A 15,645-nucleotide genomic window follows, 5' to 3' on the forward strand; every position below is an offset into this window, starting at 1 on the left:
AAAAATTTGTAAATCTACAACTGTACCTCATGGTGTTTAACAAAAATTTTTAAAAAATGTAAATGATGGAGAATGGGCACTGGTGGAGGGATGGATACTCGATCATTGTATAACTGGAACCCAGGCACAAAAATTTGTAAGTCTACAACTGTACCTCATGGTGTTTCACTAATAAAAATTTAAAAAGAAAGAAAGAGATCCCAGAACGCCCCCCCCCCATCCCTTCATCTATGTGAGGACACAGCAAAGGACAGGCTGGAGCCCTGACCTGACACCTAGACCTTTGACTCTAATATCTCAGACATCACAGTCTCTGGAAACATGGGAACTAAAGTTGTAAGTTGTAAGTTCCATTAGGGGTGCCAGGACAGATCAAGACAAAGTTAGTATCCTATAAGATGGAAATCATAATGGGGCTAAATTTTTTCATGCTTATTATTGTCATGCAATTGTCCAGTTAACATTTTAATACAGGACATTCAAAAATCAGTTAAGTAGGAGAAAATTTACATTGCTCATAACCCTGACATCCAGAGACTGTTAAAATTTCCAAGCTTTGGGGCTGGAGAGATAGCACAGTGGGTAGGGCGTTTGCCTTCCACGCGGCCAACCCGGGTTCGATTCCCAGCATCCCATATGGTCCCCTGAGCACCACCAGGAGTAAATCCTGAGTGCAGAGCCAGGAGTAACCCCTGTGCATCGCCAGGTGTGACCCAAAAGCCAAAAAAAAAAAATTCCAAGCTTTCCCTCAGAGTATAATTCTTGCTTTGTTTTAGATGTAAAAAATGGGTCACGAGCTACACACCCTTTCAGAACTTGCTTTTTCAGTGAACAATGCTGCACCCAGGTTATTAATTATTGTTCCAGACCAAAGCAAACATTGTATTTTCTTTAAAATATTTAACTTGGTTCCTTTTCAGCTGGATCATTTTTTCAAATTGTCTATTCACAGCTAAATGTTATGAACGTTTGATTATTTACCTTCGATAAACTATTGAACGTGGCAGTTAGATGAAGCTCCTATTACTTGCTTTACCAAAATTTTTCATTGTTAAAGTTGAATCTATTCTATGTTTTTTTTTTCCTTTTCGTTTTTGGGTCACATGCGTACCATTGTTCAGGGGCTATTCCAGTTTCAGTGCTGGGGGGGTTTCCCCTGGCAGTGCTTGGGGGACCATGCCATTTCAGGGATCAACGCAGGCTTCCTGTGTGCAAAGCATGTGGTCCAGCCCTTTAATCTATCTCCCCAGGCTTCCCCTATGACCACACATGTGCATAATACATAAATTTTATTTTGGCTGTCCCTGTAATTGAACCCAGGACTCAAACATACGAGGCATGTGCTCTGCCACAGAGCTACTTCTCCTCCCTCGGGTCATTTGGCTTAGTTTTTTGTTTCCTGGGTCTTATGTATTATTTTGTTTTTCACTTTTTTTTTTTTTTTTTTTTTTTGCTTTTTGGGTCACACCCGGCGATGCTCAGGGCTTAGTCCTGGCTCTGCACTCAGGAATTACTCCTGGAGGTGCTCCGGGGACCATATGGGATGCTGGGAAATAACTCGGGTTGTCCACGTGCAAGGCAAACGCCCTACCCGCTGTGCTATTGCTCCAGCCCCATTTTTCACATTTTTTATGTATTTTGAAAAACTGTCTCTTCACTCTGAAAAAAAAAAGTAATAAATAAGCAAAAAGATACCAATTGACTTGTTTTTCTAATATGGTTTACATATACACTTTGGAATTTTTGCTTTGTATCATTGAATAAGGTCTGATTTCATGATTTTTCTCAAATTACTGACACATTGGCCCAACAGCATTTATTTAAGTAATCCTTTCCCCCACTGACTTATGATCTGATTTTTTGAATGCACTAAGTTATGGTACATGCTAAGGTTCATTTCTAAGCTTTTTTCACTGTTTCCTCTGCTCCAGTGTTAGCAACATATTCTTTCAATGGATAAAATAGATATTTTTTTTGCTATTTGAAAGGAAAGTACCCTTCACTGCTCTTCTTTTTTGGCAAGTTAAGAATCTCCAAGACTCAGGGCTGGAGCGATAGCACAGTGGGTAGGGCATTTGCCTTGCATGCAGCCGACCTGGGTTCGATTCCCAGCATCTTATATGGTCCCCTGAGTACCGGCAGGAGTGATTCTTGAGTGTAGAGCCAGGAATGACCCCTGTGCATCCCTGGTATGACCAAAAAAGCAAAAAAAAAAAAAAAACAACAACAAAAACAAACAGAAAAACAGAATCTCCAAGACTTTCCTCACTGTTAAAATCTCCTCACACCAGAAAAAGAAAGATCCTTTTGTGGTTTTGATACTATTGCCAAAGTCAGAGCTAGAGTAAAGAGAGTTCAGCAGGCTGAGCAGAGAGCTTGCGTGCAGGAGGGCAAGGTCCGATCCCTGGTATCACATGGACCCTGAGCCCCAATGGTAGTCGCTCCTGAGCAGAGAAGCAGGAGTAGCCCCAGAGCACTGATGGATGTGCCCCACCCCACCCCGTAAAAAATCATCCTTTCTCTTTGTCTTTGTCTTGATTCTCTCAAAACTAGTGTGAATATTACTAGGGTCTGCCTTGAGCTCCTGTCCCTTTTCCGTCTGTCTCCTGCCCAAGTCGTCTTGGATACCACCAAGGTTTAATGACCAGGCACCTACTAGGAAGCTGGATTTGACCCAGGATCTGGTCTTCCACCTGAAGAGCCTTCTAATATCTTCAGCTTACATTCATGAAGATGTAAATCCTGTTCCAAATTTAGATCATCACATTCTCTCTACTGACCACCCTTTATGGGGTGTATATGACCGGGTGTGACAGCTTGGGTTATCTGAAGTTTACAATTCCACCCCCCCCACTGGCCCCACCCCAGCCTGGACCCCGACATACCCAGCATGGGCTCTGTTCCCTGGCCTTGGCACCTGTCCTCTCCCTCCCAACTGTTCTCTACTACTGGAGACCTGGAAGCTGACCTCTGCCCCAGCCCCCACCCCCTGCAACCAGTCAGCTTCCTCCATCACAGACATGGCTTCCATCCTGGGGAGGAACAGTCTGCAGCGGATGCAGCCCCCGGGGCACACTAGGTCAAGTGGGAAAGGAACTCTCCAAGGCTCCTGCCAGCTTCTATGCAGACAGTGATTGGCATTCTGGACTCAGAAAATGTGTACCGTGTTTCCCTTTTGGGGGGGCTGCTGACCCATCCATGGCAATGAAAGCCCACTCGGGTCTCTTTCATCTCTGACATCCCAACCATTGTGCAGAATCTGACACCTGAGGCCATCGCTAGATGGCTGCTGAGTTAAACAGGAGAGTTCCCCAGGTGGAAAGGAGGCAAAGTGAGTTCTTCCAGAAAGGGGAAATCGAGGGGAGCCTGTATGTGTAAATGTTTACAGATCTGTCAGAGAAGATGGGGTCACAACCAGGCCGGGGGGTGATGCCACCATCAGTGGCAGCAGAGAAGATATGGAGCAGGAGATTGGGGGGTGCTCGCAGGACCTGGTCACCCGGTGTTAGGCGATGCCCTCTGGAATGGAACGAACCCTGGAGGCTCTATCCAACATAGTCAGGAGGCTGACAGAACAGCACGCCAGTAAATGCAAGTGACCATTTAGACGGACCAAGCAGAAATAACTGGAGGGAAACAGCCGTGCGGGAGAAGAGGCAACTCGGAAAGGGAAAGGGGAAGAAAGAAACGGCCTTTAGAGCACCGACTACGGGGCCTGTTCTTTGCACACCAAGTTTCACTTCCAACCTGACAGTGAGCTTGTTTGGCAAGCCTGTGATCTCCTGTGTTTAGAGGAAACAGATTTGGAGCATTTGGCTCCCTATGAAAGAGCTCGTGGTCAGAAACTGGCCGCAGCAGTCAGGCTTCAGATTCACCTGCACCCCAAGCACTGTTCTTCCCACCAGTCCACACTCGGGAGAGAGGCAAGTCTCCAGTTGGTGAGAGGGGGTGGGGGAAGCAGAGATATCTCAGAGTAAAAGCCCCCAACCTGGGTGAGCAGCAGGAATGGTCGGCCTGGGGCTGGCTTTCCCATACTCAAGGACCCCGAAGAAGGAGGAGTTCAAGGCTGGACCAGACACATGCTGAGCTGCCAACAGGGCTTATATGCACAGAGCAGTCACAGATCTGCAGAAATTGTGGCCACGAGAAGCTGAGGCAAGACTACACCGAGTAACAAGATTCAGAAATGGGGTTAGGCAAGAGTACAGCGGGTAGGGCATTGGCCTGGCACGTGAGTGTGTCTGACCTGGCTTCAGTCCCCAACATCCTATGTAGTTCCCTGAGCATGATCAGGAGAAAGCCCTGAGCACCAATGGGTATAACCCCATCAACAAACAAAAGAAGTAGGCTGGGTATTAGAGACTCTGGGGTCCATGTGACAGAGAAGCCTGGCCCATGCCCAGCTCAGGGGGAGCAGAGAAAGTGAGATGATGACAGTGGCGCCATGGGAGAGAAGAGAGCTGAGACGGTCCCAGTGAACGTTTCCTTTCCACCTACAGCTATTTTTTTTTAAATTTTTATTAGTGAGACACCATGAGGTACAGCTGTAGACTTACAAATTTTTGTGCTTGGGTTTCAATTATACAATGATCAAGTACCCATCCCTCCATCAGTGTCCATTTCCCACCACCACAGATCCCAGTATCCCTCCCACCCCCATACCCATCCCATCCCATCCTGCCTCTGTGGCAGGGCATTCCCTTTTGTTCTCTCCTTTTGGGTGCTGTGATTTGCAAAAGAGGCATTGAGTGGCAATCATGTTTGGTCTATAGTCTACTTTCAGCATGCTTCTCCCATCCTGGGAGGATCCTCCCAACATCTTTTATTTGGTGCTCCCTTCTCTATCTGAGCTGCCCTTTCCCCTAGAATGCCCGGCTGGCCTCTAAGCCATGGAGTAATCCTCCTGGTACTGATCTCGGCTATTCTTGGGTATTAATCTCCTATTTTGTTACTTTATGTCCCCCAGATGAATGCAATCTTTTTATGTCTATCCCTCTCTTTCTGACTCATTTCACTTAACATACTTTCCATGTAGTACCACTTGTCTGGAAAAAACCTGAGTGCCTGAGAACAGATGACTGGTTAAAAAAACTTTGGCACATTTACACAATGGAGTACTATGTAGCTGTTAGAAAAGATGAAGTCATGAAATTCACCTACAGCTTTGATGACCCACATACCAGCGTCCGGACAGCAGAGCTGCTGGTAGGCTTTGTCTGTATAGTCTCCATGCTCCTCCACACATAGACACTCCTGAAGCTCCTTGCTGTCTTCAAAGGCCAAGGTTGTGTTTAGTATATCCATTGTCTAGAGTAAATTCACAGTTTTTCATGAAAAAAATCCATTCTTTGAAGATAAATACTACATTAGATAGTTGGGTTCTCAGTAATAACAATGACCAAGATATATGGTAATATCCAGTATACGTCTGAAGCTCATCAACAGACATTGTACCGACTTTCTGCTTGGAATATTATAGTACTCCCACCCTATCCACAGAACTCTCAGGACCTCTCATCAATCCCTGTTTTAAATGTACAGTTCTTCTAATTGGGTCTTTAAAACTGTTCTAATACTGAAAAAGCGCCACTCTGAGTTTTTTTGTTATTGTTCCGTATGGCAGTGGAGTTGGGGGTATGGGACCCAAGCATTGAATAGCAGGCTCAGGGGACCCTCCCAGCTGGACCAGTGGGCCAATGCAAGGTTCTGAGGATGCAGTGCTGCTTGGGTCCCACGGTGCCAGGGGCTGACCAGCACTGCTTGGGGACCTCCGCTGGCAGGAATAATGGCTGGGGATCAGACTTGGGTAAGCCTCATGAAAGACATGTGCCCTAACCCCTGTACTATCTCTCCAGCCCAGTACCACTCTGTTTCAAGCATATCAAATCCCAGAACAGCAAAGGATGAATGCTCTGGAAGATAACACTGTACATGACTATTTTTTTTTTCTAGAAGAACTTCTTAGAAGTTTTTCGAAGAACTTAGAAGTTCTTAGAAGTTCTTAGAAGAAGAAGTAAGTCCTTCAAAGAACTTAGAAGTTATTCAAAGAACTTCTTAGAAGCAAAAGCACCTTACTTTCAGAATGTGGGCTGCCCCAAACCTCAGGGGCTAACCAGAAATGGTTCCCCAGGATCTCGTGGTCCTAATGGTGACACAGAAGTGCATGCCCTCACACTACTCTCTAATGCAGAAGCTTTTGAAAGTGCTAGTGAAACTCTGAAATATAGGTGGGGTGCAGAGGATTTTTAGGGTAGGGGTCATCTATATGTTACTATAATGATGGCTTTGTATCAGAATCCACAGAAGGAACAGACAACACCAGAGTGAGCACTCAGGGGAACTATGGACTTCAGGAGGGAGATGATCTATTAGTGGGGGTTCATCAACTGTCACAAAAGTTCCACTCTGGTGTGAGACATTGATGGTGGCTATGCATATAGGCAAGAGCAGATGTGAGACATCTCTGAACCTTCTGCTCATTTTTGTCATGATACCAAAATTTCTCCAAAACAAAGTCTATTTTACAAAAAAAGAACACACTAGGGCTGGAGCAATAGCACAGTGGGAAGGGCATTTGCCTCGTAGGCAGCTGACCCAGTCTCAATTCCTTGTATCCTGTATGGTCCCCCAAGCACAACCAGGAGTAATTCCTGAGTGCAGAACCAGGAATTAGTCTTGAGCATTGCCAGGTGTGATCCCAAAATAAAAAACAAAAGTCCCACACCAGGCCTTCACATAAACCAAAATAAAATAAAAAAGAGTATTTTAAAAAATATTTATGCCAGGGGCTGGAGTGATAGCACAATAGGTAGGACGTTTGCCTTGCATGTGACCGACCTGGGTTCTATTCCCCGAGCACCGCCAGGAGTAATTCCTGAGTGAAGAGCCAGGAGTAACCCTTGTGCATTGCCGGGTGTGACCCAAAAAGAAAAAAAAAAAAAATTATGCCAATAACGAACATGAAATAAACTGAATATCAAATATTATATAGCATATGTAATTACTATCAGAATTTATATATCCACACCAGGCTGTTTTCAGTCGGGGACCCTGGAGGGGGGTGGTTGAGAGCCCTCCCCACCCCAAGGGACCCAACCCATGGCATTCGACCTCCACTACCCAACTGCCACCACACTCCAGGCCACTTTCTACACGCTCGGGCCGAGCCTCACATATGAGTGAACATATTCCTGAACACATCATAAGACATTCCCTACCCATTTCCCATAATTACCAAACCATATTTGATGGGTTCAGACAGTAGGCAACAAATCATAGAAATATATATATGTACATATATATATATATATATATATATATATATATATATATATACTTATAAGAACCTAGCAAGCTACCGAGAGTATCCAGCCTGCATGGTAGAGCCTGGCAAGCTACCCGTAGCATATCTGATATGCCAAAAACAGTAACAATAACAGATCTCATTCCCCTGACCCTGAAAGAGTCTCCAATACGGCAGCATTGGGAAAAATGAGTAAGGAAAGGCTGCTAAAATCTCAGGGCTGGGATGAATGGTGCCTGGATGACAGTGATACAGTGATATATACACACTTAATTTTTAGTCACTTAGAGAAAGTAAAACAGAAACACAAAATCAAAAGTTTATCTTTGGTAGAAAGTCTGATTGAAAGGGAATTAAGATGATACACTCGGTGCTGGAGCAATAGCACAACAGGTAGGGCATTTGCCTTACACGTGGCAGGCCCCAGTTGATTCCCAGCATCTCATATGGTCCCCCGAGCACCGCCAAGAGTACTTCCTGAGTGCATAGCTGGGTGTGACCCAAAAAGCAAAAAAAAGAAGGTGCACTCAAGAGACAAAAAATTAGGTTTGTGCTTAATGTATTAAGCACTATTAATGTGTCATGAAACCCAGAAAAATAATTCATATTTATGAAAGACTTATACAAACATATCAATAATCAACAAAATTTAAATGGATATGACTTCAAGTACCTGCTTAGTTGTTTGGGTTATTTTTTTTTTGTGGGGTGTTAGTATTTTAGTTGCTGACATCTTATATTTTAATTTGGCAATGATAAAAATTTAATATTATGAGGATACTAGTTCATCTATTAAAAATTAATATTATAAAATAGCCCATCTATGGTAATAGTCTCAATCTTAAAAATAACAGGAGAACAAAGAAGACTTGGTTGAGCACCAGACACTCTATTAGGAACCCTAATGAAAATTTTCCCTAATAATTCTGCGGGAAAATGTCATAAATTCATGAATACTCATTTTCCATGCTTACTAAGAGAAATATAATTAATGGCATACCTCTGACTCTTGGAATGTGTTTTCATCCGAAACACAGCTGTCTAAATTAATTTCAAACTTTACCCCTTTCTAGAAGAAAGCAAGAAAAAAAATTTAGCAATCCAATTAAAACCTAAAATAGCAATCCCCTATTTAACATTTTAGGAAGTGAAACCATTACAATAACTTCAAAAAATAAGGTAACTTTATAATATAGTAGTGGGAGCTTTTTAATATGAAACCCAAACATAAAAATGCTTATTACCTTATCCTTATGTTTCTGCTGTGGATTTTTACTTTCTTTTACATTCTGCATTGTAATTTGCTTCAGGTCTCTTTCAATATCCTGAAGGTTTAGAGAGAAATTAAAACCTATCATTTAATACTGATTGAACAATTATACAATGAAACCCCCGGATTCATAGCTTAGTATGTTTATGTTATTTGCTTTCTGTATTGATCTGATGACTGACTTGAGAATAAAGGTCTGCCTTTAGAAAGGATAGTTACGGCGCTGCAGAAGCAGCTCACAGAGCTGAGTGCATGCTTGCATGTGGGATGCCTGAATTCGATTTCCAGGAACTGAAAGGTCGCCTGATTACCTCTAGGAGTGCCCCCAGGCAACATGTCAGGAACAGGTCCTGAGTATTGACGGATGAGGCAAAAAACAACACCTTGCAGTGCTCAGGGGTTACTCCTGGTTCTGCACTCAGGAATCACTCCTGGCAGTGCACAGGGGACCATCTGGGGTGTCAGGCATCAAACCTGGGTCATCTATATGCAAGGCAAACGCCTTACCCACTGTACTATTTCTCTGACCCTAAAAAAACTACTTTCTAAAGGATATTTACTAGTTCACTGGAAACTGGACACAGTGGTCTGTTAATAACAGGAAATATGAATATATTTAGGATACATTTAACATTCACATCACAATGGATAAAATTCCATAATGTGACGATGCTCACTAAGTCCAACACAACCTAATCTTATTATTTAACAATAGGCTATTTCTAGTCCAAGTATGAGGTCTATGATCTTAATCAGGAAAACAAGAAAGTACACAGCTCACAAGAATATAAAGGAAGGAGACAGCTCTGAAAGTTGATGGAAATTTTCCAATGGGAGAGGACTGTAAAGTCAGATGACATAAAGGGTAGGGGGAGTCTCAGAAGCTAAAAATGCCTGCCTTGAAAGTGTGTGGTAATCAGTTCAGTCCCCAGTGCAGCCACTTGTGCCAATCACTCTGCTCTCTGGGACCTGTGGAACCTCAATAAAAAGCAAAACCCTCTGGAGCACAGTCAGATATACAGAAGCACCGAAGCTAAAGAGTCATCTCCAGCAAGTACTGTAACACTGTAGCACTGTCCTCCCATTGTTCATCTATTTGCTTGAGCAGCGGGCCAAGTAATGTCTCCATCGTGAGACTTGTTGTTACTGTGTCTGGCATATCGAATACATCATGGGTAGCTTGCCAGTCTTTGCTACAGGCTTTGCCATGCAGGCAAGACACTCTTGCCAGGTTTTCTAAGAGGGGGGGAGGAATAGAACCCGGGTTGCCCAGGTTGGCTGTGTGCAAGGCAAATGCCCTACCCGCTGTGCTATCACTCCAGTCCTATCTCCAGCAAGCACCATGACTAAAAGGGTCTGTGAGCACTGCGGCTGGGACTGTCATACCTCTGTGTCAGCAGCGCAAAGGCCCCCATGAGCACTGGAATAGGAATATGTACGAGCACCACAAACGGTAACCCCCACAAGAGACCAAGGATACAAGCATTGCAACCAAATGCATAGCCCCTGACAACCACCATGGCCATGTTTAACCATGTTGTCACAACAGCACAGAGGGAAGGGAAAGGGGAAAGACCAACTTTGAGGGACAGGGAGATGGTTCAAAGGGTTGAGGGTGTGCTCTGCATGCTGGAGCCCCAGGCTCAGTCCTCAGCCACCACATAATCCCCTGAGCACTGAGCCAGGAATAGCTCCTGAGCACCAAGTGAGTGTGGCCCCAAAACAAAATAACACCGAAAGATAAAGCATTGATTAGAGAGAAGAGAGAGAGAGAGAGAGAGAGAGAGAGAGAGAGAGAGAGAGAGAGAGAAGAGAGATTAAATAGCAATAAAATCAAAGAAACAGTGGTAAGACGCAGGACACAGTTTATTTTCTGCTTTTTGGGTCACACCCAGTGATGCACAGGGGATGGCAGGGATCGAACCCGGGTTGGCTACGTGCAAGGCAAACGCCCTACCTGCAGTACTATCGCTCCAGCTCCAAAGACACAGTTTAAATGATGAGATTTTTTCAGGTTTAGTACTGTCCTCTCTGCCTTCCTCAGCAAATGGGGACTCATTCATGCTCTGAATTTAATTGCCATCTTTATGCAAAACTCCTCAGAATGTCTCTCCAGGGCTAGGGAAGTGGCTCCATGGTCTGGAGTGCATGTGGGAGCCCCAAGTTCAGTCCTTAACATCTTATGGACAACCCCCCCCCCCAAGCATGGGTGGCTGTGATCCAAAAAAGGGACAAAAATGCATCTTCAGAGGCTGGGGACAGCTCAATGGTAGAGCACCTGCCTCACAGTCATGTCCCAGCTCAAGTCCAGCACTGCCCGGCCACTACTGCCCACAGCGGGGTGTGTGGTCTCAGGGGGGAAACAACAGCACTAACACGATGCAGCCCCAGGTCACTGCAAAAACAGAAGGGAAGGAAATGGAGGGGAGGGGAAGGGAATTCGCATCTTCAAGCTTCATCTGTTCTTCCCTCTGAACTTCAGACTCGCGGCGAATAGAACTGTCTTCCTAGCCCCATTTTCTTTTTTTTTTTTTTTTGTCTTTTTGGGTTACACCCGGCTATGCACAGGGGTTACTCCTGACTTCGCACTCAGAAATTACTCCTGCCTGTGCCCAGGGGACCATACGGGATGCTGGGCATTGAACCTGGGTTGGCCGCATGCAAGGCAAACGCTCTACCTACATACAGTGCTGTTGCTCCAGAACCCCCTAGCCCCATTTTCACGGTGCACAGTTCATACCAAGCAGAGCCCCACACGCCAGACACCCTCCTACACGGCGTGCCACAGTACAGAGAAAGGTCCCTGCTAGCCTGGGTCTCACGTGTGCCAGGCAGACAGATCACAGGTGAGTCATCTGATGGCAGAGAAGTATGGAGTGTTTCAAAGGAAACAAAACAGGGAAGAGCAGAACACATGAGCCGAGGGCGTATGACACAGGCAGGCTCACGCGACATCACAGAGCGGAGGGCCTGGCAAGTAGGTTCCTTGCAGAGGGATAAGGCCCCACTGGGAGCAGGGCTGCAGCTCACAGATCTGTTTGGACTCCCTTACTGTTCCCATGACACGTGGCCCCTTCCCACTCTTCATAAAGGGCTCTGGGTGGCCACGAAAATGACTCAACGGGCTGAGGCTCGGCCCTGGCAGGTGGCAGGCCTGGGTTCCATCCCTGGCAGCATATGGTCCCCTGAGTTTCAAGCCAGGAGAACCCTCCCAGAATGGCTTGATGAGGCCCAGGAACTAAAAAAAGGGACCATGCCTCCTTTCAAGACAGAACCTGAGTCTCCGTGATAGTAAAGTAAAGTAAAGTGAAGGCCCTCTCGTTGTTCATCGATTTGCTCGAGCAGGCCCAGTAATGTCTCCATCATGAGACTTGTTGTTACTGTGTTTGGCATATCGAATACGTCACGGGGAGCTTGCCAGGCTTTGCTGTGCGGGCGAGATACTCTTGGTAGCTTGCCGGGCTCTCTGAGAGGGGCGGAGGAATCGAACTCGGGTCGGTCATGTTGGCTGCGTGCAAGGCAAACACCCTACCGCTGTGCTATCGCTCCAGAGTCTCCTTGATAGGTAAAGATAAAGATAGAGAATTAAGATTTCCCATGTCCCAAAAGGCCAGTATGCCAATTTGGGATGCGGCAGTAGTCTGCCTTGGGTGGGGGGGATATTGTTTGGAATGCACAGAAACTATTCCATATAAATTTACAGTAATGAGACACTTGCACGCCCCCAAATAGTACTAAATTACAGCCTATAGGAACACTTGACTTTCAGATATCTGGGGAAATCTGTCTGGATCTAGATAGATGAGACAAAGAAATACAGTTTTGATACAAATTCTAAAGCTCTCTGTCCATCCTTTCCCATCAGGGCACTAGCCCTTCTCCCTTAGAATCAGTCACCACCCTCAGTAATTCCTGAGTGCAGAGCCAGGAGTAACCCCTGTGCATAGCCAGCTGTGACCCAAAAAGAAAAAAAAAGGACCAACTTGTTCATTCGTCTGCCCAGTTCCCTTTTCCCACCAACAATGTCATCATGACAGGGAAGAGAAGTGAGACTGAGACCCAGTTCCTGCCCCACATGTCTGAGGCCCTGGCTAAAACAAGAACTTCCCAGGCCAGAAAGCAGTTCTGACCAGCTTCTGGGCACACAGCACCCAGGTTGAGGCCCAGACTGCGTGGGCAAATCCTGGGCATCTGAGTTTGTTAAGGTTCCCCCCAGGAGTCTGCATGCAGTGAGGTCCCATCACCTCTGTGTGGGCTTCACAGCAGCACCTGCCTGGGAATCATTGTTAGCTCTCGGCCCTGCAGCCTGGAGAATGGTCTTCTCTCCTGCAGTATTAGGAATTCTGCAACAGGACTGTGCCTTATGTACATCTGACCAAAGAGGGGGTGAGTGTCACTTGCATTGCCTTGGCTGACCCAGGTTTGATTCCTGGCACCCATATACAGTCCCCTTGAGCACCACCAGGATTAAACCCTCAGTTCAGAGCCAGGAGTTAGCCTAAGCATTACCAGGTATGTCCGCCTTAAAAACAATACAAAAACAAAAAGAAAACCTTCTACCTACTCTCAGGCTACAGAGCTCCTAGAAGGCCCCAGGAATTTCACGGCACACCATCTACCTCAGTCTCCCTCCTTCCTACTTTTCCCCAGATGAGGGGGAGAGAGAGAGAGAGAGAGAGAGAGAGAGAGAGAGAGAGAGAAAAGAGTAGGGGGAGGAGGCAGAGGTGGAGGAACGGGGGTTGGGTTAGGAGACTATGAAGGATCTCCCAGAAGGAAAATTTGAAACTCTCTTCAAGACCAACTTGTTCAAGAGCTGGAGCGATAGCACAGTGGGTAGGGCATTTGCCTTGCACGTGGCCGACCCAGGCTCAATTCCCAGCATCCCATATGGTCCCCCAAGTACCGCCAGGAATAATTCCTGAGTGCAGAGCCAGGAGTAACCCCTGTGCATAGCCAGCTGTGACCCAAAAAGAAAAAAAAAAAAAGACCAACTTGTTCATTCGTCTGCCCAGTTCCCTTTTCCCACCAACAATGTCATCATGACAGGGAAGAGAAGTGAGGCTGAGGCCCAGTTCCTGCCCCACATGTCTGAGGCCCTGGCTAAGACAAGAACTTCCCAGGCCAGAAAGCAGTTCTGACCAGCTTCTGGGCACACAGCACCCAGGTTGAGGCCCAGACTGCGTGGGCAAAGCCTGGGCATCTGAGTTTGTTAAGGTTCCCCCCAGGAGTCTGCATGCAGTGAGGGCTGAGAAACAGGAACCAGAGTGGAGTCAACATCACCTGTGCCAGGCCTTCCTCTTCTCCTGCTTCTGGGCTGATGGGCAGGTCACTCTTCTTCACCAAGTAGGTTCTGTGAGTTATTCTTGAGTCCTCCTTGAACACAAAACACAGTCAACAAACTGTGCGTCAGTTGTGAGGGGTGTTTCCAAAGCCCCTGCTAGGGCTGAATGGGATCTAGGGAAGAAACGCTTTGGGACAACAGCTCTGGAGTCTGTGTGGCTCTTCCTCCTTTGGCTGTCTGGGTGTGCCACCCCCATCCCACTCCCTGCTTCTTTCAGAGTCCCCCTCCCTGCAACTGTGTCCTCGGCCCTTCCCATCACAGACCTGCCTTAAAAATAAGACGCTCAGGATGCAGGTTCCTCCTGCTACTCAGGATGCTGCCCCTCCCAGCACCTCCTACCCTCTGTCTAGAGCTGTGTCTACTTCCTCCAGAGCCCCTCCTGATTGCTGCTCTCCTACTTTTCTTCTTCTCAGACTCTGGTTAACCCCTCGCCCCCCACCCCGTTGTTCCACAAACACCCTCCTCCATGGGCTAGAGAGAAAGTACTGGGGTTAAGGACTTGACTCACACATGAGCCCTTTGGTTGCAACCCTAGTTCAATCCCCAACCCTGTATATTGTACCCCAAGTCCTGCCAGGAGTCATCCCTGAGACTAGATTTGAAAGTGTCCAAAACACAAAACACAAAAAACACCTCCTCCTGGATCAGGGCTGTGGCTCAAGGGCTGAATCTGATGCTTTATATGTAGGAGCCCCAGGGTTGGATTCTTGGCACTCCATAGTCCCTCAAACACTACCCAGTGGACCACAACCATCTATGATCAAAAGAGGGTCCTCTTACTCCTCCTCCTAACATTCTTTTCCCTGCCTTCCCAAGCTTAGCCTGAAGTCTTTTTCTACCATGATTACACACATGTGTGCCTCATTTTTTCAACTCCTAGAAACTCATTTACTTAGAAATAATAGAGCTTCTACAATCAGATATTTATTTAGTCTGTCTTGTAATAGCTAAGTGAATTGGGGTAGCTACTTAACTGTTTTGTTGTGGGTAGTAAAGGAGATAAAGTATGTGAAATCTCTTTAGACCCTGACAAGCACCATTGAATTTTATGTTTATTTCTCCTATACTAATTCATCTATATATTCCTCTGCATGTGCTTGAAATTGGGGTAAATGCAGAGAAAGAGAGATTCGTTTCAGGGTCTGAGTAGTTCTGGTCAATGAGTATACAGGTGACACAGTTGGGAGGTCAGCTGTGTGCTGGGCTGGTCTCCGTGTCCACAGGCCTCTCACAGGTTATACTTTCTAGGCCACCGAGTGGGCTTCTAGAGTTTAAATATCTGTACGTTGAGGCAGAGAGTTAGTTCAATGGGCTAAAGCACACATTTTGCATGTAGGAGGCCCTGTTGTAATATCTACTACCACATGGTCCCTTGGGCATCATTCAGTGTATTCCCAGCCATACCCCAAAAAGAAACTAAATATCTGTGTTTTTCATATAATCTGGTCCCCAAATCTAGGCTAGCTAGTTCATACACAGACTTTAGAATTTTATCCTTGCATATGAGATGATTCCGGTACAATGGCATTCAATACATGCTAGTCTTTCTTTGTACCCTATGGACACACACTTACTTTCTGCATCAAATTTAGTTCTGGAGTGAAGCAGCTGTTCTGTCAATACTTATTACTGATCCAAGAAGAAGAGTCCTTTTCCTCAACGTGCATATTTAACAATAACTATTGCTAACGGGGAATCTCAGACGTCATTATCTTGTGCCATCTTAAGTAA

At 45.9% G+C, this 15,645-nt stretch overlaps 1 protein-coding gene across 1 annotated transcript in view; it reads right to left on the bottom strand.

Moving 5' to 3' along the window:
• Window positions 1-15,645, bottom strand: part of NEK5 (NIMA related kinase 5) — a 74,237-nt gene that overhangs the window by 16,734 nt on the left and 41,858 nt on the right. Inside the window, 4 exon segments of the mRNA XM_056126269.1 lie at window positions 5,157-5,307; window positions 8,304-8,372; window positions 8,548-8,628; window positions 13,854-13,946. Of these exon segments, the coding sequence (XP_055982244.1) occupies window positions 5,157-5,307; window positions 8,304-8,372; window positions 8,548-8,628; window positions 13,854-13,946 (394 nt within the window).

The sequence above is a fragment of the Sorex fumeus genome, unplaced genomic scaffold (assembly GCF_029834395.1).
Source record: "Sorex fumeus unplaced genomic scaffold, SorFum_2.1 ptg000061l, whole genome shotgun sequence".
NCBI classification, from domain to species: domain Eukaryota; kingdom Metazoa; phylum Chordata; class Mammalia; order Eulipotyphla; family Soricidae; genus Sorex; species Sorex fumeus.